General features: G+C 42.3%; 1 protein-coding gene across 1 annotated transcript in view; it reads right to left on the bottom strand.

The window, feature by feature from the left end:
* Window positions 1-450: 450 nt before the first annotated feature.
* Window positions 451-23,211, bottom strand: part of LAPTM4B (lysosomal protein transmembrane 4 beta) — a 70,508-nt gene continuing 47,747 nt past the window's right edge. The window contains exons 5-7 of the mRNA XM_056854504.1: window positions 15,965-16,063; window positions 9,117-9,212; window positions 451-721 (exon numbers count right to left, since the gene is read on the bottom strand). Coding sequence (XP_056710482.1) covers window positions 644-721; window positions 9,117-9,212; window positions 15,965-16,063 — 273 coding nt within the window. The 3' untranslated portion in view covers window positions 451-643. The remainder of the gene's footprint in view (window positions 722-9,116; window positions 9,213-15,964; window positions 16,064-23,211) is intronic.

Genomic DNA, 23,211 nt, shown 5'->3' on the forward strand with positions numbered 1-23,211 from the left:
AATGTCCAATGGAACAAGCCATCCCAGGAGGTTCTAGGTTTGGAGAGTAGTTTTAAAAAGGGGGGCAGGGTCACAGAAAATTCCATCAAGGCCCCAGCAAGAAGGAAGGAAGAACAAAGAGGGCAATGGGCTTGGAATGCATGCAGCATCTATGAAAAACATTTTGGATTTTTATTGTTGTCCGCAACAAAATGGGCTTCCAGTCTGAGCCCATCTCCTTGTTTTAACTGACAAATGAGTGACAGCTGGCAACATGAACAATCGTTTCAGAAACCTACTCCTATTGATTGGAAAGCTTTTGAGATAGCAAAAACAAACAAACAAACCCCACATCCCAATCCACATGCTAGAGTTGCTGAGTATATAAAACCAGGTACAGTTTTTTTCTAGAATTGCATGACAAGGTGTGACAAAACAAACTTATACTGAGACTATGCAACCTTAGCTAATTAAAAATGGTTCTCAAGCCAATTCAACACTTTGTTAGGCAAAGAATGTGTTTAAAATGTATCTACAGCAAAGCAGAAATAAATAAATGTTTGGAGCTTATACATCTGTCCAGGATATGGAAGAAAAAATCTATTGCTCAGGTGTTTGAAAAGTAAAGCTATTTGTTTCTTAGGTACACTTTTGCATGCTCTGCTTATGCTGACACATAAGGTGGAGGTGGATCCTTAGCAGCAGTGCAATTTGTAGGATCATCGTACGGGGGCAACAGCACCTGAGGAGAGCAAAAAGAAACATTAAATTTTGAACCTGTAAAGGCTGAATCCCACAAAGGCTCACACGACTCCATGCCAGGCACCACTGTTATATATTATTTCATTTAAAGCACAGCTTTCTTCAAGAAGATCACAGTAGTATGCATGGATTGTCTAGTCTAATATGCACAGGCTGTGAAACACTGAACAATGAGATTCATGGCTATGCAGGGATTTGAATCAGAACTTGGGTGGAGCAAGCTCTCCTAACCATTATTTGCCAAACGACACCATATATTTCTGCACTAAAGAACCAAAGCCAAGTCACAGAATCAAGCTGGGGATAACACTTTGGGGGTTCAAACTCTTCCCTCCTTGATAAAAAATTATTGGGCACTTAGAGAACTTAAGTGCAGCACAGACCTTGTACTCTGTCTCTTCTATACAAGGTGAATTCTATCGTCCAAGAATTGTTCCCTTTAATAACAAACCTGAATCAAACAAAAAAGCGGTGCCTGATGCTGTTCATGTGTTCAGACCTACAGATGATGCTTAAACAATACCGCATGTTGGTTTTTAAACTGACTGTACTCTGCTTCCCCCATGGTCATGGGAGACATACCATCATCATCACTAACCTTTAATAGGCATAGTTCAAAAAACATCTCATACAGATTCTCACGATCAAAATCAAATCACACCAACCCCAGATGAACAAACCAGGGCCCCTATCAGGCTCAGAAATATACAGAACATATAAAATGCAAATAAATATGAAATATATAAAATATACCCCATTATTGGAATTAAGGAAAAGGTTAAAGTAAACTGCCCATCCAGCTGGGAGACATATCTTCCATACCAGCACAGCTGTTAAGAGCTATTAGCAGAAGCAGCAGCAAAACCCAGGTTGTCTTTAGCCAAGCACTGTGATGAAGTGAACAGCCAAATTAGGAGAAAGACGAGCAGCCAGGTCATTAAACTGACCACCTGCTTGACCTAAAGTTTCCTCCCTCCCCAAAAAAGCTCTATTATGATGCTATGTTTGTGACTACACAAACATGTTAAAGACCACCCAGGGGCCTCAACAGATTAGTTCAGCATGATGAATAGCTATATCATGCAGAAGACCTCATAGGGAACTATGAGACACAGGGCAAGAAAACAGAAGTATTGTTGTCTCTGCTCCCGCCAGGCAAGTTTTAGCAAAGCATTTATTTCTACACCCAGCTCAGTCAACCACTCAGAGGATGAGATGGAGGGATCTGAAATGAGAAGGAGTACCAAAATCACGTTTCATTATCAGAAGCATCAAAAACTTCCTCTATTTGCCTCTGAAACAATATTTATTATAACTCATATCTCTATTCCACAAGCTATCAAACGATTTTGGTGCTTAAGGGCCTTTTCACATACACTGAATAATGAATTTTCAATCCTTTCAATGCACTTTAGCGAGCGTTTGCAAGTGGATTTTGCCATTTCACACAGTAAAATCCACGTTAGTGAAGAGGGAAATTTATTTATTTCTAATGTTTCTATGTCTCCTCTCCAGAGAACCTGCTTAAAGTGGCTTGCATAATAAAATATAAGAAAAACAAACAAGCAAACAAAGAAACATAAAAGTTTGTTTACAATTAAAAACCCAGCATTAAAAGCAACATAGGAATTGAGCAGTTTAAAATGAGTTTCAAGTCATTTCTCAGGTCAACCACTGAGTCATAAAATCCCTGGTAACAAGGAACATTTTGCCCTGGATTCTAAACAAGATTAGGGTAGATATTTCCCAGGAGAGGTGCCACTGCTGAAAAAGCCCCGTCTCTGGTTGCCCTCTGTTTCACCTCTGACTGCAGGGTCAATGAGAGAAGAGCCTGGGAGGCTTAGCTAGCAGGCTGGACGGTATGGAAGGAGGATTAAATCATGGATCTTGAATGCATCCAAAGTAGCAGATATCTAGGATGAGGACCAACACAGTATTTTGGATTCATAGGATGGTCACCATGGATATCCCTGCACAGATACACAGTGTTGGAATGGTTCAGTTCCTTACCACATTGAAGTCCAAACGATATATGGCAAGGTACCTAGGAGCCCCGTGGCGCAGAGTGTTAAGCTGCAGTATTGCAGTCAAAAGCTCTGCTCACGACCTGAGTTCCATCCCAGCGGAAGTTGGTTTCAGGTAGCCGGCTCAAGGTTGACTCAGCCTTCCATCCTTCCGAGGTCGGTGAAATGAGTACCCAGCTTGCTGGGGGTAAAGGGAAGGTGACTGGGGAACGCACTGGCAAACCACCCCACAAAGTCTGCCTAGGAAACATCGGGATGTGACGTCACCCCATGGGTCAGGAATGACCCGGTGCTTGCACAGGGGACCGTTACCTTTTTACCAGCCCTGCATTTCCTCCCTATTTCCCCCCAGCAACATTTAACTAAAGTCATACAATGTGACTTTGGTTGCTAACATGTGGGCATTTTGCTCCCTGCCCTGCCTCTCACACTGGCAGAGATTTTTTTGGCACACCCACATGCGTGATGCTGTCTTCCTGTTGTTCTCTTTCTGCGCTTTTCCCCATTTTTCCAAAACTGTTTTGCTCTGATCTTTCCAGAAGGATCAGTGTCAAAAGCAGGTTTGTCTGCCATGCGGATGGGAAGGTGTAGATTTTCAAACCTCCCGGCTTACATCAGCACCATTTTCAGCACCATTACAGGCCAGTTAGGCTGATGTCTGTCTCAGGCAAATTAACAGAAACTGGAATCAAAGACAAAATTATTAGGCCCATAGAGGAACAAAGCCTGCTGAGGGAAAATCAGCGTGGCTTCTGCAAAGGGCCGTTCTGCCTCACCAACCTTTTGGAGCTCTCTGAGAAAGTGAACAAGCATGTAGATAACGGTGACCTGGTAGACATTATATACTTGGACTCTAAAAAGCTTTTAACAAGGTACCCTCACTAAAGACTCCTGAGTAAACTGAGCAGTCATGGGATAAGAGGATTGGTTCTCTTATGGATTAAAATTAGTTAAGTTACAGGATGCAAAGACCAGGAATAAATGGACAGTTATCATGATGGAGGGAAGCAAACATTGGGGCCGGTACTATTTAACTTGTTCATAGATGATCTGAAACTAGGGGTAGGCAGTGTAGTGGCCAAGTTTGCAAATGACACAAAATTCAGGATGGTGAAAACCAAGGATGACTGTAAAGAGCTCCAGGAGGGTCTCCACAAACTGGGTGAATTGGGCAGCAATGTGGCAGATGAAGTTCAAGGTTGGTAGGTGTAAAGGTGATGTACATTGGAACAAAAACATCCCAACTTCAAGTATAGGCTAATGGGGACTGAATTGGGGATGGACATTTGGATATATCCAGTCCAAATATATACCCGAAAAATACCTTATCAGTGTTTTCCTGGTGTATTCGGGTGTCTGGATGGTATCTGAGATTTTTTGGGATACTAGGAAATGGGTCCCAAAAAATCCCAGAAATATTCAGGAATAACTGGGAATATTAGGCGCTAGTGTTTTAAGACTCCCATGACTGTTCTCCCCCCTTTAATTCCACTGTGCTCATGTGTCTTCCTGTTCTTGGCATCAGCTTGCAGTGGTGGTTAGTTTTTGATTGTGTCCTTCGAAATTGTTTTTGTTGGTCTTGCAACATTGTGTTATAACAGGGGTGGGGAACGTCAGGTCCAGGGGCTGTATAAGGCCCGTGAAATCATTTGGTCTGGCCCTTCGTGGGTCCTGGCAGATCTCTAGCTCAGAAGGTTCTAAGACTGGCGATCCGCCCCCTCCTGTAGACAGGAATAGCCTCTATTCAAGGTGGATGTGAGTTTGTTTTGCCAAGAAAAGGAACATTTTTTTCCCCTTGCAGAAGAGTCATTAGCTATGGAGCTGCTAGGACCACCCAAGAAACTGTGTTAACCCTTTCCCACCGGGCCGTGGAGAAAGCTACATAGCAGACACTTGGAGCCATCTCCGGTCGTGCCTCTTGGCTAAATGTTTGACCAAATATAGCAGGCTAATTTTTAAGTTGATAATTTCGTATGGCCTGTGAATTATGTTATAAATATCCAAATGGTCCTTGGCAGAAAAAAGGTTCCCCACCCCTGTGTTATAACTTGATGGCATACGATGAAGCTGATGGGCAGTAGCTTCAGGTCAGACAAAGGAAATACTTCTTTACACAGTGAGTGATTAAAATGTGGAATTCGCTGCCAGAGGATGTGGTGATGGCCACAGGCATAGGCAGCTTTAGAAGGGGATTGGATAGATTAACAGAGGATAGGCCTATCAGTGGCTACCAGCCGTGGTAACTGAAGGGAACCTCCATGTTCAGAGGAAGTAATCCTCTGATTACCAGTGCAAGCAGGCAACATCAGGGGAAGGCCTTGGCCTCTAGGCCCTGATGCTGGCCTTCCAGAGGAACTGGTTGGCCACCATGTGAGACAGGATGCTGGACTAAATGGACCACTTGTCTGATCCAACAGGGCTCTTCTTATGTTCCCTTCTTATCCCTTCATGCCCACCATATCCACCCACCTCACTACTGGCAGGTTTTTTGCCACTTAAAAAAAAATCTGGAGTTGCTTTATTGCTACAGTGAGATAACTACTGTCAATCTTTTTAAAAAGCTAGTGAAAATCCCTCTGGTGGCATGGTGGTGGTAGGGTAACGGTGGGAACAAGGGGATACTGAGGAAAACACCCCCAAATTCCTCTGTATTGACATCAGCAATGAGTGCACAACGGAGAATTTCTGCCATGTGGAAGCAGCCATAACTGCATTCAGAACTCCTCCTCCCCCCGCTCTACTTCACTGGCTGCTGTTTGTGAGGGGAGACTGGAAAACCGAACCTGAAGATGTCACTTTCCTGTTACTAGAAGGTGGTGGACTGTGGCAGCTGTGCATTTTTTCTAACACATTGTTTGGGCATCAGAGATACTTTTTTGAGCTGTGGCTGGGATTTCTGGATCAATATGGTTCACATGAGCCACCTACAGAGAACATGCATCCCAACTAAAATGTTGTCCTCTGTGCGCACTACAAGAATCCCAGCACATGCTTTGCATATACAAGATTCTAGGCTTAGTCTGTGGCAGATCCAGTTAAAGAATCTCAGACAGCAGGTCTGGGAAAGACATAGAATCAGAGTTGGAAGAGACCACCAGGGTCAGCTAGTCCAACTCCCTGCATAATGCAGGAAATTCCAAACTATCCTTCCATACCCCCAGTGACCAATACTGCATGCCCAGAAGATGGCCAAGGTGCCCTCCCTCTCATGATCTGCCTAAGGTCATAGAACCAGCATTGCTGACAGATGGCCATCTAGCCTCTTCTTAAAAACCTCCAGGGAAGAAGAGCTTACCATCTCCTGAGGAAGCCTGTTCCTTTGTCCAAGTTCTTAGAAAGTCCTTTGCCCAAGTTTTTAGAAACCACTGCCAAGTTAACACAGGGCTGGAGAGACCAGTGACTGCATAAGATAACTCTTTGCAAGAAACTAAACATGTCCAGATGACCCATCTCTTTTGTGCAACTTGCCTGCAACATTGCTATGTATTCTGCACAAAAATGGCACAGAGAGGGAAGTCTTCTGTGCACAAGCTGCATGTGGCCAACAGTGGCAGCACACCGTCCCCCAATGTGCACTTATGTGCATGTACGCCTCTGTACCTTTTAATGTCACATTATTATTAGCATAATTAAGATTAACTTAATTTTTCCTCTCTCCGTATAAAAATTGTTTTGTGTTTTCTACAAACTAGAACATGATTCGGAACTTGAGTATAATATGCTGGCTGCTTGCCATTTGCTTAAGCATTCCTGAATGTATTATCATCAGTCAAGTAAGTTCCAGGTTACTTCCCTCCTGGCCTGAGCAGGAAGTAACCTAAATGTTTATCTATGAGCATTTTCATTAGAAACCACCCTGGAGTGATTACAGTTGGGAGCGGGACCGCCCTGGGATAATTTATAACCCTGAATTCTCAGTGCTGCCAACATGTGCTGAGGAATACATTTGTACATTTTCTTTCCTTCTCTCTGTGTATATAGATCCTCAATTATTCAAGCTATAAGTTATTTTTAGGACATCTTTCCTTCAAGGGAAAATAACATATGTTTAAACGGATGAAGTCACGTAAAACATATATTTTGCTACAGTAAAATCATCTGGGACGCAAAAGAAACTGCTCCACAGGGCCTCATTCAATGGGGAAAAGTCTACATTTTGGATTCTTTTGGGACAATGGTTTTAGTAAGCTTTTGGGGAAAATGACCTTTGTTAATGACACTGCTGCATCATAATTCAGAACATTTTGATTTTTTAAGTAGGGGTTCATCACTGTGACACATCTTTCACTGCAATATGTTGTCCATGGCTGGCTTATTTATTTTTAAATACTCTCTAAAACCCACCTATCTCCAAAAAACTAGTCTCAAGGCAGGTTACAGTGGTAAATATCGCATACAATTAAGAATTCAACAGAAACTAACAAACACGTATCATTCAAAATCAGGTGTCAAAAGCCCTCCTGAATATTTCTGCCTTGCACGATTTGTGGAAACTCAATAAAACAGGTGTGCTTGAACATGTGAAGCTGCCTTATACTGCCATTTCACACAGTAAAATCCACAGTAGTGGATATACTGAATCAGGGCATTGTTGTCTATCAAGGTTAGTACTGTCCACTCAGACTGGCAGTGGCTCTTTAGAGTCTCAGGTAGAGTTCTTTTGCATTACCTACAACGTGATCCTTTTAACTGGAGATTCCAGGGAATGAACCTGGGACCTCTGGCATGCCAAGCAGATGTCCTACTACTGAGCCACAGCTCCTACCACCTCTTCAAGAAGGCTATTCCATAAAATCGGAGCAGCCACTGACAAAACTCTAGGTCTAGCAATGCCTGTACCACTACCCTACTGCAGAGAATAGCCAATAGGTGTTGATACGAGTAGAATGTCACACAGATTGATACTGGTAGAAGCAGTCCTGAGTGTTCTAAAGCACTTGGGACTTGGAAGAAGCAGGAGAGCAAGTCAGCTATTTTGGATTCTTCCATTCTCCAGACAAGCCAGTGCCACTACTGACACAAAACCTGCTCAGCTGCCATATAATCATTTGCCAAGCATCCCTTACCTGATAAGACCATAACAGCCACTATGTGTTGCATTAATATCCTGCTTTTCCTCCAAGATTCTTCCCCATCTCCATTTTATTTGCACACCACCCTTGGAGATATGTCATGCTGAGAGATTGGCCCGAAGTCAACTATTGACTCAAGATTACCTAGGGACTTTCAGGGTTGAGTTAGGATTTGATCCTGGGTTTCCCCAGCCTTAGGGGGACTCCCCAGTCTTAGGCCCAAACTACATGGGCCCAGTCTTAGGCTCAAACTACAGCACGTTGGGTCATGGTTCCATGCACATGGAACCCTGCAGTGGGGCAAACAGCCCGCCTCCAAGACCATTTTTGCTCAGGAAAATGGTGTGGGGAGGAAGGCTGAAGCCGAATTTGGGCCCTGGCGTGTTTGGGAACTTTGCATAGCCAAACATGACATCGGGGAGCCAAACATCAGAAAGCCAGAAGTAATATCTTATTTGGAACATAAACTGCAATCACTACACTACACTGGGCCTCGCTTCCTCTCTCTTCCCAGTAATAATTTGCCTGTGAGGCCCCCATTTTTTAAATAACCCACATAAGAATGTAAGAAAAGCTATGCTGGATCAGACCAAGGCCCATCAAGTCCAGCAGTCTATTCACACAGTGGCTAACCAGCCACTGCAGCAGCATACTGTCTGTTCTACAGCACCTGATATAATAGGCATGCTCAATATTGGAGAGAATACGTATGCATCATGACTAGTATTCATTTTGACTAGTAGCCATGGATAGCCCTATCCTCCATGAACATGTCCATTCCCTTCTTAAAGCCTTCCAAGTTGGTAGCCATCACCACATCCTAGGGCAGGGAGTTCCACAATTTAACTACGTGTTGTGTGAAGAAATATTTCCTTTTATCTGTTTTGAATCTCTCAACCTCCAGCTTCAGCAGATGACCCCGTGTTCTAGTATTATGAGAAAAGCTTCTCCCTGTCCACTCTCCATACCATGCATAATTTTATAGACCTCTATCATGTCTCCCCTCAACTACCTTCTTTCCAAGCTAAACAGCAGTAAGCATTTTAACCGCTCCTCATAGGGCAGTTGCTCCAGCCCCCTGATCATTTTGGTTGCTCTTTTTTGCACCTTCTCACATTCATGTGAATCACCTCAGATATACATTGGCTCTAGGTGAGATATTGCTTTATCTAGAGCACTGCAATCTATATAGGCACCCAGCATAGAGGATTTTTGCAGTGTTTGATCCAAGCCCTACTCCGAAATTACACAAGACCCATTCAATTTCAACCATGCTTACCGCTGTATCATTAGTGGTAATATAGACGAGCACATCGGAGCTGTTTCTGTTATTGATGTATCGATAACAATTCCACACACAACTGATCAGGTAAGCCTAGAAAAATAAGAAAGTCATGTATTAGAATGTTTAAGAAATGTCGGTTTTTCTGATAGAAGAATAGTGTTAGTCTGTTGTAGCAAAGACAACAAAGAGTACTGTGACAATTTCAATTTAACCCCACAGTCACTTGACTGGTGTCTGGCAATGAGGAAGAAGTGAACATGTGAAGCTGCTTTATACTGAGTGAGACCGTTGGTCTGTCATGGCCAGTATCATCTATGTGGACTGGCAGCAAGTCTCTAGGGTCTCTGGGCTCTTTCACATCACTTACTACCTGATCCTTTTGGCTGGGGATTGAACCTGGGGCAATATGCATGCAAAGCAGATACTCTACCACTGAGCCATGGCCCCACCCCACTACATCTGAGCAGGGAAAGTTTCATCAGGCCCAAGTCACATGCAGCTGAAAGATCCACAAGAACAGGTCTAGTTCATTATGAACAGAAAAATCAAACATATGGGCGGAAGGGAGCAAAACCCTGCCCACAACGCTTTGCTGCATTCAATTGCTTCAACCCCCGCCCCCCAACACAGCTCACTTCTGGTATCAGATCTGGGCTGGGAGAAAAAATGATCCAAAACAATGAAACACAGCAAGATAAAAAGGGAACAGGGCTAAATTTCCACAATCTATCCGTTCCTTCTATAAAAGTACACATGGAATTCCTGTCTTGTCCAGTAGGATCCTCTATTAAGGGAGAATTGCTTCTCTTTTCCCATTCCAGGCTGCAATGGGCCAAAGATGTCTAAAATGCATAAAGACATGCACGGTTTGAGTTATAAGGCATTGTGGAAGAGACATCAGTTATCTGGTTCAGAAGAAAATGGATTCTGCCAATTTGCAGCAGAAGCCAGCCGTGCACAGCACAGATTGACAGCACTTGTAACTTCACAAACCCACCACTTCTGGAGCAATTTTTAAAGTTGCATTAAAGCAACTAATTAATGCTTGCATTAATAAACATTCATACAGGCTCCTAGCCAACCTGAAGGCTGGAGGAAAAGCAAGAAAAGTTACCCAAGTTTACATCTTATCCTCTGAAAAGCAACTACTGTGAAAGTTTATATGGGGGGGGGGAGGAGGGAGTGAACATTGCTCCCCAAGGGCAAAAGATGCTGTGAGTCCTGTTTAAAGGTCCATCTGTGTACATCCTAATAATAAGACTAATAATAATTTTGTGAGCTAGTAACATTTGCAGATTTAGTTGCCAAGTACACTTTAAAGATTGAATGGGCAATGTGATAAACTTTCCTAGGGAAGAGTGGGAATAAATACATTGTATGAAAAGGTATTCTACGCTATTCAAATGCTACAAAACCAGATGGTACATTGTTTAGGGAACCCAAATGCTCACAGGAATACATGCCACGCCACCTCTTCTTCCTGGAAATATCCATGTAGGTTTCAGCTGTGGTCTGGCAACTTTTCAGCCTAAGCAATTCTTGACTCGGCATTTGAATTTACAGCCAACGCTTGTCACTGTTCTGCAGAATGTTTTATCTGGTTGTTGTCGAAGTCACAAGCAGGACCCCCACATACCAGCTTGCGGCTTCTTCCTGATAAGCTTTCATTACTTAAGGTAGGAGCAATTTCCCTTTGGGACAGGCTTATGGTGGCTTCATAATTAAAGAGGTTACCAGCTTGCCTGCCACAGGAGTAATCGCCTACACATTTGGGAATATGAGCTGCTCAAATCGCCTGGCTAGCCAAGAGCCTTTGGACACACATGCTGAGCGTTTGTAATGGAATGGAAATTCATTTTTGCCCAGCAACTTTCCTGCAGATTTGTCCTTAAAAACCTCTCATCTATTTCTGTTGAAACGTCATTACATTGAGTCACTGACCTATATAACAGTTTATACCATTCCTACCAAATAGGCAGGAATGAAACTTCAAAAGGGCCCCTAGAAAGACTTCAGTCATTTGTCTGAGTAGAATAGGAACTTAATTCTTCAAGCTCCCTCTCTAAAGATTTAATATCATACATCTCTAATAGGTGACAAAGAAAAGAGAATCAAGCAGCAGAAGCCTTATTTAGTTACCTGGGTGGGTGCCTTTGAAAATTTCACATGTTAAAACCAGCAGCTCCCAGGGAATGGCTGAGGCCCTCATGTGTGCAGAATTATTTTATTTAGTAAAATCGCTTGCATTCCACTTTTCTGAATGCAATTTAGGCAGCAAACAATCCATTAAAACATCTCTAGAAAAACAATACAATAAACTAAAACTATGGGGGGGGGATTAGCCAGCTGTAAAAGTCAAAGTAGGATAAAACAAATGAAAGAAATAAAAAGGTTATTTGCCAGGCACTGACATTACATGCCAGTATTTATTTAAAACAATTTTTATGCTGCCTTTCGACCCAAAAAGTGTCCCCAAGACAGTGAACATCAAAACATTTTGACACTAAAAGAGCATGAAAAAATTATGTATAAAGTAATTCAATGCAAACGTATACACACACAAACAGACAACATCAAAACCAGGGAGGGGGGCAATAATGGGGATATGCCAAACAAAACAAAAAAGTCTTTATCCGCTGGCTGAAGACAACAACAGAGGGAAACAGATCAATATCCAAGAAAAGGGAGTCACAAAGTTTTGGTGCCACAACCAAAAAAGGCCTTTTCTTGGGTTTCAGACCATTGGTCCAGCAAGGTTGGCAGAAGCTCTCCAGGGTTTCAGGGAGAGATCTTTCACATCACCTAGTGCCTGGTCCTATTTTTAAAGTGGAGATCCCAGTTATTGAACCTGGGACCTTCTGTGTGCAAAGCAGATCGTCTTCCACTCAGCCACAGCCCTTTCAATGCAAGCCTTCAGAGTGGATTGTTTGCAAACCTAACACCTCATGATGTCTCTGAGGCAAAGCAGGCAAGAGTTGTGAGTCCGTCTGAGCAATCTTGGTTCCACAATGGGAACACTTCTTAATTGGCTCCTCTGAACCCATGGGGCCAAAGAGATTAACCCCAGAGAGACATGAAAGCAAAACTTATGAAGAATAACAAATCTGCCACCTGCCTTAACAACTCTTATCTTTTAGAACCAAAGAGCAAAAGAGAGAGACGTCCTTCTTCCGTGGAGGCAAAGGAAGAACTGAGAGAGGGAAGTACTCTCTTTCTTTTACATGCGATTTGGGTGGGAAACCATGCCAAAGAGCAGGTGAGCACCTCACCCTGCCAGAGCTTTTAGAATGTCCGCAAATGACCTGTGCATGCACAGCTCCCATATGTGACTCCACAAAACACACAATGATAAACCACGGTTCATGGTTTCATTAAACTAACTATGGCTAGCATGAGTGTCAGAAAACTAGCCACCATATTAAGTATGGCCAGTTAGGGTCCAAACCAGATTCTGAAGCCAGGATGTGAAGTTGGTTTATTAGCAGCCGTTAGTCTTCACTATGGTTTTGGCTTAATGCTGGCTTGTTCTCTGAAGATACTCTCCCAACACAGAGAGAGACATAAAAATGTGAGTGTTTGTGACTCTTGGTTGCACAAACTAATCACAAATAAACCAAATTATAGTTTCACATTATGTCTGAACTGGACTAGTACTTTTAAAAGGACCCATCTAACATATGAAAATGACACTCATTGTCAATTTCCTTTAAAAAATGCAATAGTCTTCCTTGTTTGTACATTCTAGACCTAGTCAGACACTACAATCCTGAGTACTAATACCAGTCACGAGTACCAATATCAATGGCCTACCAACCACACATAAAGGAATGTGCTGTACCCACACACTGATAGCCATAGTCACCCTGTTATGTGAAGAGTGGCACTGAGGATACTTACCGGGCACATAAAGCTTCAGTACACATGAACTGGATTATTCAGCATTCATGCTCATGCGTACCAAGGCTGTATGCACATAATATATATATATATTGTTCTTGTTCATACAGCAGGGCAACCAAGCATATAGGGAGGAGCACAGGTGGTGCATGTTCCCATTTTGAGCGACAGGTGGACTCCCAATATGCATGATTACAACATCTGGCAAGAATATCTCTTTGAAGCTAAAAATCATATGCTCTCTCAAGGAAGAAAAACCAAAGATTACAGAACATGAAAAAGTTAAACTACTCATTTAACTGCAAACTAGTACCTATCTTACTAGCATCTGTCTTTTTCAATTATAAGAATAGTTATCTTACATGCATGATGGTTTCAAAAGATGATTTAGCCATGCATAACCTTAATTGTTTCTGGATCTTGAGATTAAATGTAAAAGCAGGAGGCTTTCATCTGGGTTTAAGCAAATGCAACCTATCTGGTGGAGATTATATATACATACACTACATCAGAAGAGAGCCCTGACCTGGATGGCCCAGGCTAGCCTGATCTCGTCAGATCTCAGAAGCTAAGTAGGGTCAGCCCTGGTTAGTATTTGGATGGGAGACCTCCAAGGAATACCAGGGTTGCTGTGCAGAAGAAGGCAGTGGCAAACCACCTCTGTTAGTCTCTTGCCATGAACCCCCCCCAAAAGGGGTCGCCATAAGTCAGCTGCGACTTGAAGGCACTTTACACACACACACACACACATCAGAAGAAAGATGGCCAAACATATATAATCTACATCAGAAGAGAGTAAAGATGGCCAAACATAAAAGCTCTCAGTGTACAGGAAACCTCAAAAGCTGTGCTGTGCGCCCTGCCAAAGATTAATGGGATTCAGTGGTTTGCTTTTACAAGGCTTTAAAGGGCCACTGACATAGAGAAGGACTTAATTGTTTGGCTCAAAAACAGTGATGAAATTAAAGTGTATCTTCAGTAAAAGTAACCCAGGCATACTTTCCAGAGGAAAACTCCTTCCCAACTGTTTTTTCTGAAGTGCTCACATAAATGCTTTCCCCCAAACTGGAAAGGAGTCTACCAATTGAGAACTTGTACCTACCAAATCCACAAGAAAATTTCAGCTTGTAGATCTTGCTAAATTTGCCCACAGTAGAAAGTTGGGAGGGACTGGGAAAAATGAAACTCCAGACCACCGTTTATAAAATTGGGGCTAAATAGCTTTAAAATAGTCCTGCTGAGAAACAGAGCTAAGGATTATAACTCACCACAAATGTTATGAGTCAGCGTAATGCATAATGGTTGCAATGAAACCCAATCCCATTTCAGGTTGCATTAGCGGAAGTATTTTATCTGAGGCAAGAAATTATATCACTGTTTTACTTAATGCTGAAAAGATACTTCGGAATAACATGCCCCAAATACTAGAACCAAGAATTTATTGGAAAGATGAGGGGTTGGATTCTGCAGATCCATTCTATTAATGGCAGTGTGTTCTTCCAACACTGAGCGCTCCGAAGGCTCCTTGTGCCAGAGGAAAGTGTTGCTGTTAGAACAGCAGGTTTTTGAGATCTAACCTGAGAAGAACCACCACCAAGGGGCTGGATCCAGACTAAATCTTCCAACCTTTCCTGCCCTTCCTACCAGTTCAGCTCACTGATCTCCATGAAATGCTGCTCCTGGGGACAGGGACCCTAAGGAATGACACTTTAGGAGGGGGGGGGGACAGTGGCAGGAAGGGGTAATTGGTAGAAACTGCCAATTTAGTTTGGATGCAACCCAGTGAATATTATAATAGTGGGATTTAAATTGTGTAAGTAAAGTCTGAGGAACACCAAAAGGTTCTTATTGGTGAAAAGATAACCCAAGTGAGGAAAATAAGTTATTATAATTCTAATTATCTAAAAGGCAGTTCATAAGTAGAAGGGGAACAACTGAAGTCTGAAGAAAGAACGATAAAAGGCAATGAGTTTAGAAGTTGTAGATTGCAATGTTGGTCCACTGTAAAAATGTCAAACACTACCATAAGTTAATATTTATTAAAGGTAAAGCACTGGTGACATCACATCACGATGTTTACTAGGCAGACTATGTTTACGGGGTGGTTTGCCATTGCATTCCCCAGCTATCTAAACTTCACACCCAGCAAGCTGGGTACTCATTTTACCGACCTCAGAAAGATGGAAGGTGGAGTCAGTCTTGTGCCGGCTACCTGAAATTGACTTCTATACCAGCCAAAATGTTACAAAGTAGTTAGTAAGATTTTAGGGTTCCCAATAAAGGACAAAAGTATGCTTATATACCATGGGATATGAAGTCTCTCTCACACTGTTGGTCTTCACCCTATGTCCTGCTGACAAGTTGAAATTGCCATTGACATATTCTATTGAAAATACCTTTCCTACACTGCAGTAGTTTCTTAGATTTGCCTTTCCTACTAATTAGTCTTTCATAAACTACAAATTCAAAAACATTAAATCAGTGATTTGAAATGCTTTGTTGAACTGGATTCCATGAGTAGTTTATGAATCAGCTCTTCCTGCCATCCCCTAAAAAGTTGCTCCGGAAGACCAGGGGTCAGGAAAGAGGGAAATGGAGTGCAGGGCCTGCTGCAGAGAAAGGAAGTTATCTTTCTGTCTGGAGGCAACCCTCTCTTCCATTTTATGTTCACTGCAGTGAGACAATAATCTATCAAATTTCAAAAAAATATGCTCTTTTCCCCACCCTTAATGCTTTGCTTAAAGCAACTACATCATGAATCTAAACAGCTGCACAATGAGGTCGTGTGTAGGGGTTGATCATGACATGTTTCAGGGGGTATTGTCCCCCAATGAGCCCGCTGTAGCTATGGACCTGATCACTGCTGCACACACAGGAGATGAATTAAAGAGTTCTGACAACATTCTGAATTTATAATGGTAGATTTTTAATGGGTGCATACTTACCTTGAAAGCTAAAATGATACTTATAAAAAGAAGAATGATCACAACTAGGCAGGTAGAATTTACTGACATAATCTCCTCTTTGTAGGGAAAGTTGGCAGGCTGCAGAAAGACAAAAGAAACATTACAAAGGGCAGGTTTTGTTTTTGCTATTGAATAATTTACAGAGGTAAGGAAGTCCATTCTTTGTGGCATTTGCATTCAGAGGGATTCAGGGCAGAATTCCGGCCTACCAGACGTCAGACTAAGGTAGGGACTTGCCCAACGCTATTCAGCAAGCTCCACAGCCAAACTGAGATGTGAAACTATGTTCTCAGCATCCCAGCTCAACCCTAAACCACACTGGCTCTCCACAACAGACAATATTCCTATTAGGGAACCCTGAGCTCTTTCATGAAAAGCAAGTTGGGCAAGCAAATAAGATTGAAGCTTTTGATCAGACCCTGATCTGCATTTCATCTGGATTCAATATATCATAGAATCATAGAGTAGGAAGGGACCACCAGGGTCCTCTAGTCCAACCCCCTGCACAATGCAGGAAATTCACAACTACCTCCCCCCCCACACCCCAGTGACTCCTACTCCATGCCCAGAAGATGGCCAGGGTGCCCTCCCTCTCATCAAGGTTATCAGATGCAAAAGAGGGACAATTCCTCTTTACTGAACAGAGATATTTGGGGCAGGGGCTATCCATCATGCACAGTGGAATAAAGATCCATTTTCTTAAACTACTACTGTTGCTGCTGCAGTTATTCAAGATAAAAGGAAACCTACACCCAGTCACACACTTTTGTCTCCATTCATTTCTCTTTAAAAACCAAACTGCAGCCAACAAAAAGGGAAAATAGTAGAAGTACTACCTGTGTGGTTCACTTTAGGCTAAGGCATGACCCCACTTCTAAATCCCAATCCACCCACCAACAGTGACTTAAGGGATAAGAAGAAATACAGGCTACCATATTAGTGAAAAATAGAGGCTTCTAGAAGCATAAGGCCATTGATCCCCAACATGGTGCCCATGGGCACCGCTGTGCCCACTGATATGTTTCCTGGTGACCACTTGCTTCTTCCAAAAAACAAAGAGCTAATCCCAGCTTTCTTCACCTTGCTGGAGCAGGTGGTACTTCAAAAAAAGCTCATAAGAACATAAGAAAGGCCCTGCTGGATCAGACCAAGGCCCATCAAGTCCAGCAGTCTGTTCACACAGTGACCAACCAGGTGCCTCTAGGAAGCCACTAACAAGACGACTGCAGCAGCACTATCCTGCCTGTGATCCACCGCACCCAAAATAATAGGCATGCTCCTCTGATACTAGAGAGAATAGGTATGCAGCCTGACTAGTATCCATTCTAACAGCCATGAATACCCCTCTCCTCCATGAATATGTCCACTACCCTCTTAAAGCCCTCCAAGCTGGCAGCCATCACCACATCCTGGGGCAGGGAGTTCCACAATTTAACTATGAGTTGTGTGAAAAAATACTTCCTTTTATCTGTTTTGAATCTCTCACCCTCCAGCTTTAGCAGATGACCCCGTGTTCTAGTATTATGGGAGAGGGTGAAAAACATCTCCCTGTCCACTCTCTCCAAACCATGCATAATTTTATAGACCTCTATCATGTCTTCCCTCAGCCGTCTTCTTTCTAAGCTAAACAGCCCTAAGCGTCTTAACCGCTCCCCATAGGACAGTTGCTCTAGTCCCCTAATAATTTTGGTTGCTCTTTTCTGCACCTTCTCAAGATCTATATAATAACCTTTCTGAGGTGTGGTGACCAGAGCTGTACACAGTATTCCAAGTGTGGTCTCGCCATAGATTTGTACAAGGGCAGTATGATATCAGCAGTTTTATTCTCTATTCCTTGTCTAATTATGGCCAGCATGGAATTTGCCTTTTTTACAGCAGCCGCACACTGGGTTGACATCTTCATTGAGCTATCCACTACCACCCCAAGATCCCTTTCTTGGTCTGTTGCAGCCAGCACAGATCCCATCAGTGTATATGTGAAGTTGGGATTTTTTGCCCCAATATGCATCACTTCACACTTACATTGAATCTCATTTGCCATTTTAATGCCCATTCTTCCAGTATGCAGAGATCCTTCTGGAGCTCTTCACAGTCCGATTTTGTTTTAACCACCCTAAATAATTTGGTGTCATCTGCAAACTTGGCTACTTCACTGTTTAACCCCAACTCCAGGTCATTGATGAACAGGTTGAAAAGCTCCGGTCCCAACACAGATCCCTGAGGCACCCCACTGCTCACATCCCGCCACTGTGAGAACTGACCATTGATTCCTACTCTCTCCTTCCTATTTTTCAGCCAGCTCTCAATCCATAAGAGGACCTGTCCTCTTATCCTGTGACTATGAAGTTTGCTTAGCAGTCTTTGGTGGGGGACTTTGTCAGAAGGCATTGTTTGCAAGGCATACTTAGAAAAAGCAGTCGCTTTCATAGGAAGATGCTTAAATTCAGATCTCCCAACCTTTTGTAATTGCTCATTTTATGACTGGTTCCATCTCCCATGGCAGCCATTTTGTGTTAGCATCCACTACCCTGTCTCAAAATTCCAAATTTTGGGCAGGGAAGTCTGCATTAGATATACATTAACTGGGAACCCCATTCAAAGTTCAGAAGTTGTTAAACAATCAAGATACAAAACAAGGATGGTCAGTTTGACAGGTCTGGATGTATCAGCCCTCTTCACAAAAGTTATACTGAACAACCAATGTACAGTTTACACTTGATTTTTCTTTATAAGTGGGTTGAGAAATTCTCACAGTACGTTCAACACATTTACAGCTGAATGTGTGACTGAAGCCCCACATTTATCCATATACTTCTAGCAAAACAAACAAGAACTTGCCTGTACGTCAACATTTCCTTTAAGAGGCCCTCAGCCATCTTGCTTATGCCGTAAAACACCATGCACATTTGTGATGTTATATTAAATATCATCATCATCTGATGCTTAAACCTCTTGCATGAAAGACTTTCCAGAGATTCTTAAATTATGATTAATTCTTTGGGCTTCCTCAGACATAAGAGAGACAAAGGCACTTTATTGCTGCACAAATTACTTTTTTTGCCAGCTACTGGCAAAAGGTTTTCTTCATCTGGAATCCCACCGAAGTGTTCTGATTGTTTAATCTCACCAGATGGTATGCAACAGATTGGAGATGAAGTGTTACGCAACTATGTTTTGTACTTCTTTATATAACCCCCCCTCCATTATTATTATGCTGAATTTCAGGGCTGTTTTTGATCACTGTTTGTTTTACTGCCAATATGTATCTGCCTGAGCAGAAAAGCAATTATCTCTACATTTTCACAAAGAATCAAAACAGAACTATGTCTTCGCTTTCCCCATCCCTCATCCCCTGAAACTGTAAGCTAATAAACTTTAATTACTGGATGCAATTACTTTGGGACAGGTTGCGTTAAAGATATGCCAATCTGAAATCCAATCTATAAATTCAATCAAGATAAATTCCACCAAACAAATGTGGCAAATTGTATGGTACGTGTGACTTGCTTATAGCTTGGTTATACTGTTTAGATTGATTCTGAAAAAGTCAAGTTTTTACTTTCAAAAACGAATATGCTCATATTTACAAGTTCAATTATAACAGGTATTTTAGAAGGGGCTTGCAGGGGTGGGTCCCTTAGCCATTTTGGAAGAGAATTTTGGGTACAATGAGTTTAGGATTTACGTATTTTATTTATTCATTTAAAACATTTATTAGCCACCTTTCTTCCTTTCAGAGCTCAAGGCAGCTTATTGGAAGAGAAGAACATATTGTCAGAGAAGCGGGGCTTCAAACCAGATCTTTAATCCTACAGTCAGTGAACTAGGAAAAGGCCTGAGCTATTCAGTGTTTGTTTGCAACAATCTGAAGGAAGACCTAACAAGTATGTTTTTGGTAGTTACTCCTGTAGCAATGATTAAAGATATTTTTTTTAAAAATCTTTGAGCAACAAGAGTTAAAATCTGGAATCCTTTTGGGATTCTCGCCTTAAATGATGTCTACTTTCCATGGTAACAGCTCTACCATTTCATCTTTCTCACTGTTCAGACACAGATAGGCCTTTGGAGAATGCAGCCATATCTTTTTGCAAGGAATACGATCCCAGTTTGCTCTATTTGGTGAAACATTCCAGTCTAAACATTCACTCTTCCATTAACAGCCAGGAAATAGGGCTGCGGTTTTCCATTATATAAAATATCAGCAGTTTACTTTACAAGCCAGGAGCCCATCATCATGGGTGGGGAAGGGAGGGAGACAATTTCAAAATTTATCCCCTACCCCATATACCAGGTATCTTCCTCCAGGATTCCATAAATTTTCATGGGGCTTCGAAAGCAAATTTGTCTCTCTCTGTTTTTTCCTCCCAGCTGTTATCAGGCTGTTTTTTGGGATAGGTTTTCCCCTCCTCATCTTTGGGATGTCACTGAATATAAAGTGATGTATGCTTTTGATTGCAATACCCCCCCACACACACACACACCATTGCTTCCATGCTTGCCTTGTGAAAAACAAACTCATTAGCCTTTATTTTTGTATTAATTACTCCTTCACACTGAATTTTTTCCCCCTAGTAAAATAAGTGCATTTTCTCAGTGTAGTTTTTGTGTTAATTACATATAATGTAAAAGTGGTACAAACAAGTTGTAAAAACAAAAGAAAGACCCACCTGTGACTGCAACAAAAGTAACACAAACTGAAATTGATGACAATTCCAACATCAAAATGTTCAAAACTATGAAAATTACCACACTGGTTAAACCCTAGTCAATTCATAAAGAACATAAAAACATCTCTTCCCTCTGTTCGCTCCTCTGATACAGGGATTTAAGCCTAGGCAAGTCCAAAGGCTTTTTTAGCAGGGGAGGGGTTAGGGCTCAAAGCTGAGTAAGATCTAAGCTGAGCTTATGTTTCCCATCTTCTTACAGGTGTTTAAGCCTAGATGTGGCCAAAGTTGTGAGCCAAAGGGGTCCAGAGCCCATGGTTAGCAACCTGTACAGTCAGCACAGTGGATCCAGGACCACTGAAGGAGTTGGGAGTCAATATTTGTTTGGTTAAATTATACTCAGGCTCTTTACCTGTACCACCACTGTGACAAAGGCCTTTTATGCATGGCTGTTTCTCTCACAGCCACCACCACCCCGACTACTTTGGGGCTTTTTTTGATTATGCATGCATTTTCCAACCTTCAGCGATTGCCTCACTCTCCCCTCACGTTTCCGTGCATTTTTTCTGGATGCTGACTAAACAGCATCCAGAAAAAATGCACGGAAACGTGAGGGGAGAGTGAGGCAATCGCTGAAGGTTGGAAAATGCACGCATAATCAAAACAAAACCCCAAATTAGTCGGAGAGGGGGGACCGTGAGGGAAACAGTGATGCATGAAAGGCCAAAGTTTCATATTAATCAGACTAATTGGTAATTCCCACAAACTCTTCACCCACCAACAAAGCACCAGGAGGCAGGAGTGACATTTTGGTCAAATTAGACACGAGGGCATTCTAGAACTCTGAGCCACTGATCCAAATTTGGAAGCATGCCAAATCAGGATTTTGTTCCTACTCCAAGGGCACATTCCTAGATACTGAAACGTCCTCGAATTAACTTCTTCTCTTCAATGGGGATGGAGAGTTGGGAGAAGGAAGGGAAATGACAAATGACGTTCTTACTCTGCTTTAAAGAACAGGAACATCCAACGAGGGTCACAGACAGCCACCAAGCACTATCCAACAGAAACAGGTGCTGAAGCTGTGAGACGAGGAAACAGTTGTGCAGTTGTGAGATGAAGACTCCTTTCTTCATCTCACAACTGCTAGGACATGTGGTCATCTTTCAGCAAGTTTGTTTTAAATGGCTAATAAAAGCCAGTAATTTTAAAAACTTTACTGGCAAGTCCATACTGGTTTGGAAATAAAAGGCAGGGAATAGGAGGGAATGTTTCTTAAATGAGTTAAAACAAACAAAACAAAAAAGAACATGGGTTACACCTGTGTCTGAAGATTTGTTAACATTTTACGGAGGAACCAAAATGCATGTGTGTATCACAGGCACTTTTAATGTAGGGTTGGATCCTGTGGAATTGCAAACTGAGTGCTCTTTCATATCAGTTCTTTAACCCATATGAAAGCCAAACAGATCCTTTTAAAAGTTTTCATACAGCTTAACAGTAAATTATTGTCCTCCTTAAGTTAATCAAGTCTTAATCCTTTTTTTCCCCAAAAACCTGTTTTGTTCTGATGTAATTGGGTTTTTTTTTTTTGTGTGCTGTTGACTTGTAGTGGACTGTCAATTGACAGGTCTGCAGAGTGGAGATGTCTCCCTTTCTCCCGCCTTTTTTCTGCTCAGCCATTTTTACACAATGACAAATGGCCTAATCAACAACTAATCTTCTTCCAGTCACAGCAGATGTTGGATGTCTGCACAGAGTTGTTAAAATTTGTCTTGCAATCTGTCTCCTGAGAAGGAAATGATCATGTCTTCAAATGACTAGCTGAATTGGGTGAGAGGGATATTGTGGAGGGAAACAGAAACCGTGACCTTCTAGCAAAAAGAAAGGCACAGTACAGGAAACCGTGCCATGGTCGGAAAAGGAAACAGTGATTTCAAGCCACTTACAAAACAGATGTAAAGGCTGTCTGAAATAACCACTCCCACCACGCATCAGACAAAAATGAGACAGCAATGGATAAAAACTGGGATAAAAGTCATGGTGCGACAAGGACCTCAGAAAATTTAAAGGAAGATTTTTTTTGCTACTGCAGCATCCTGTGTTCCCCAAAAAGCTGACCCAGAAGGTCCAGAGAACTTGTGGCAATGGAATGGGACATGGGAGGGGGAAAGTGCAGGGAGAAGGAGGACAGTAGAAACTTCTCCCTCCACCTCTTGTGGAAGTTCTTCTGTGACTTGTGAAAAACTGACTTGTACCAACTCCCTCTTCTGCCAATAGCCCCTGTACTGCATCCCATTCCAAGAACAGTCATGCTGGATCAGACCAATAACCCATAGGGGAGGGGCTGTGGCTCAGTGGAAGAGCCTCTGCTTTACATGAAGAAGGATCCAGGTTCAATCCCCAGCATCTCCAATTAGAAGGACCTGGCAGAAGGTGATGTGGAAGACCTCTTCCCGAGACACCGGAGAGCCACTGCCAGTTTAAGTAGACAATACTGACCTTGGCGGACCAATTATCTGATTCAGAATAAGGCAGCTTCATGTGTGATCCCATTTAGTC

Source organism: Euleptes europaea, chromosome 8 (genome assembly GCF_029931775.1).
Source record: "Euleptes europaea isolate rEulEur1 chromosome 8, rEulEur1.hap1, whole genome shotgun sequence".
Lineage (NCBI taxonomy): Eukaryota > Metazoa > Chordata > Lepidosauria > Squamata > Sphaerodactylidae > Euleptes > Euleptes europaea.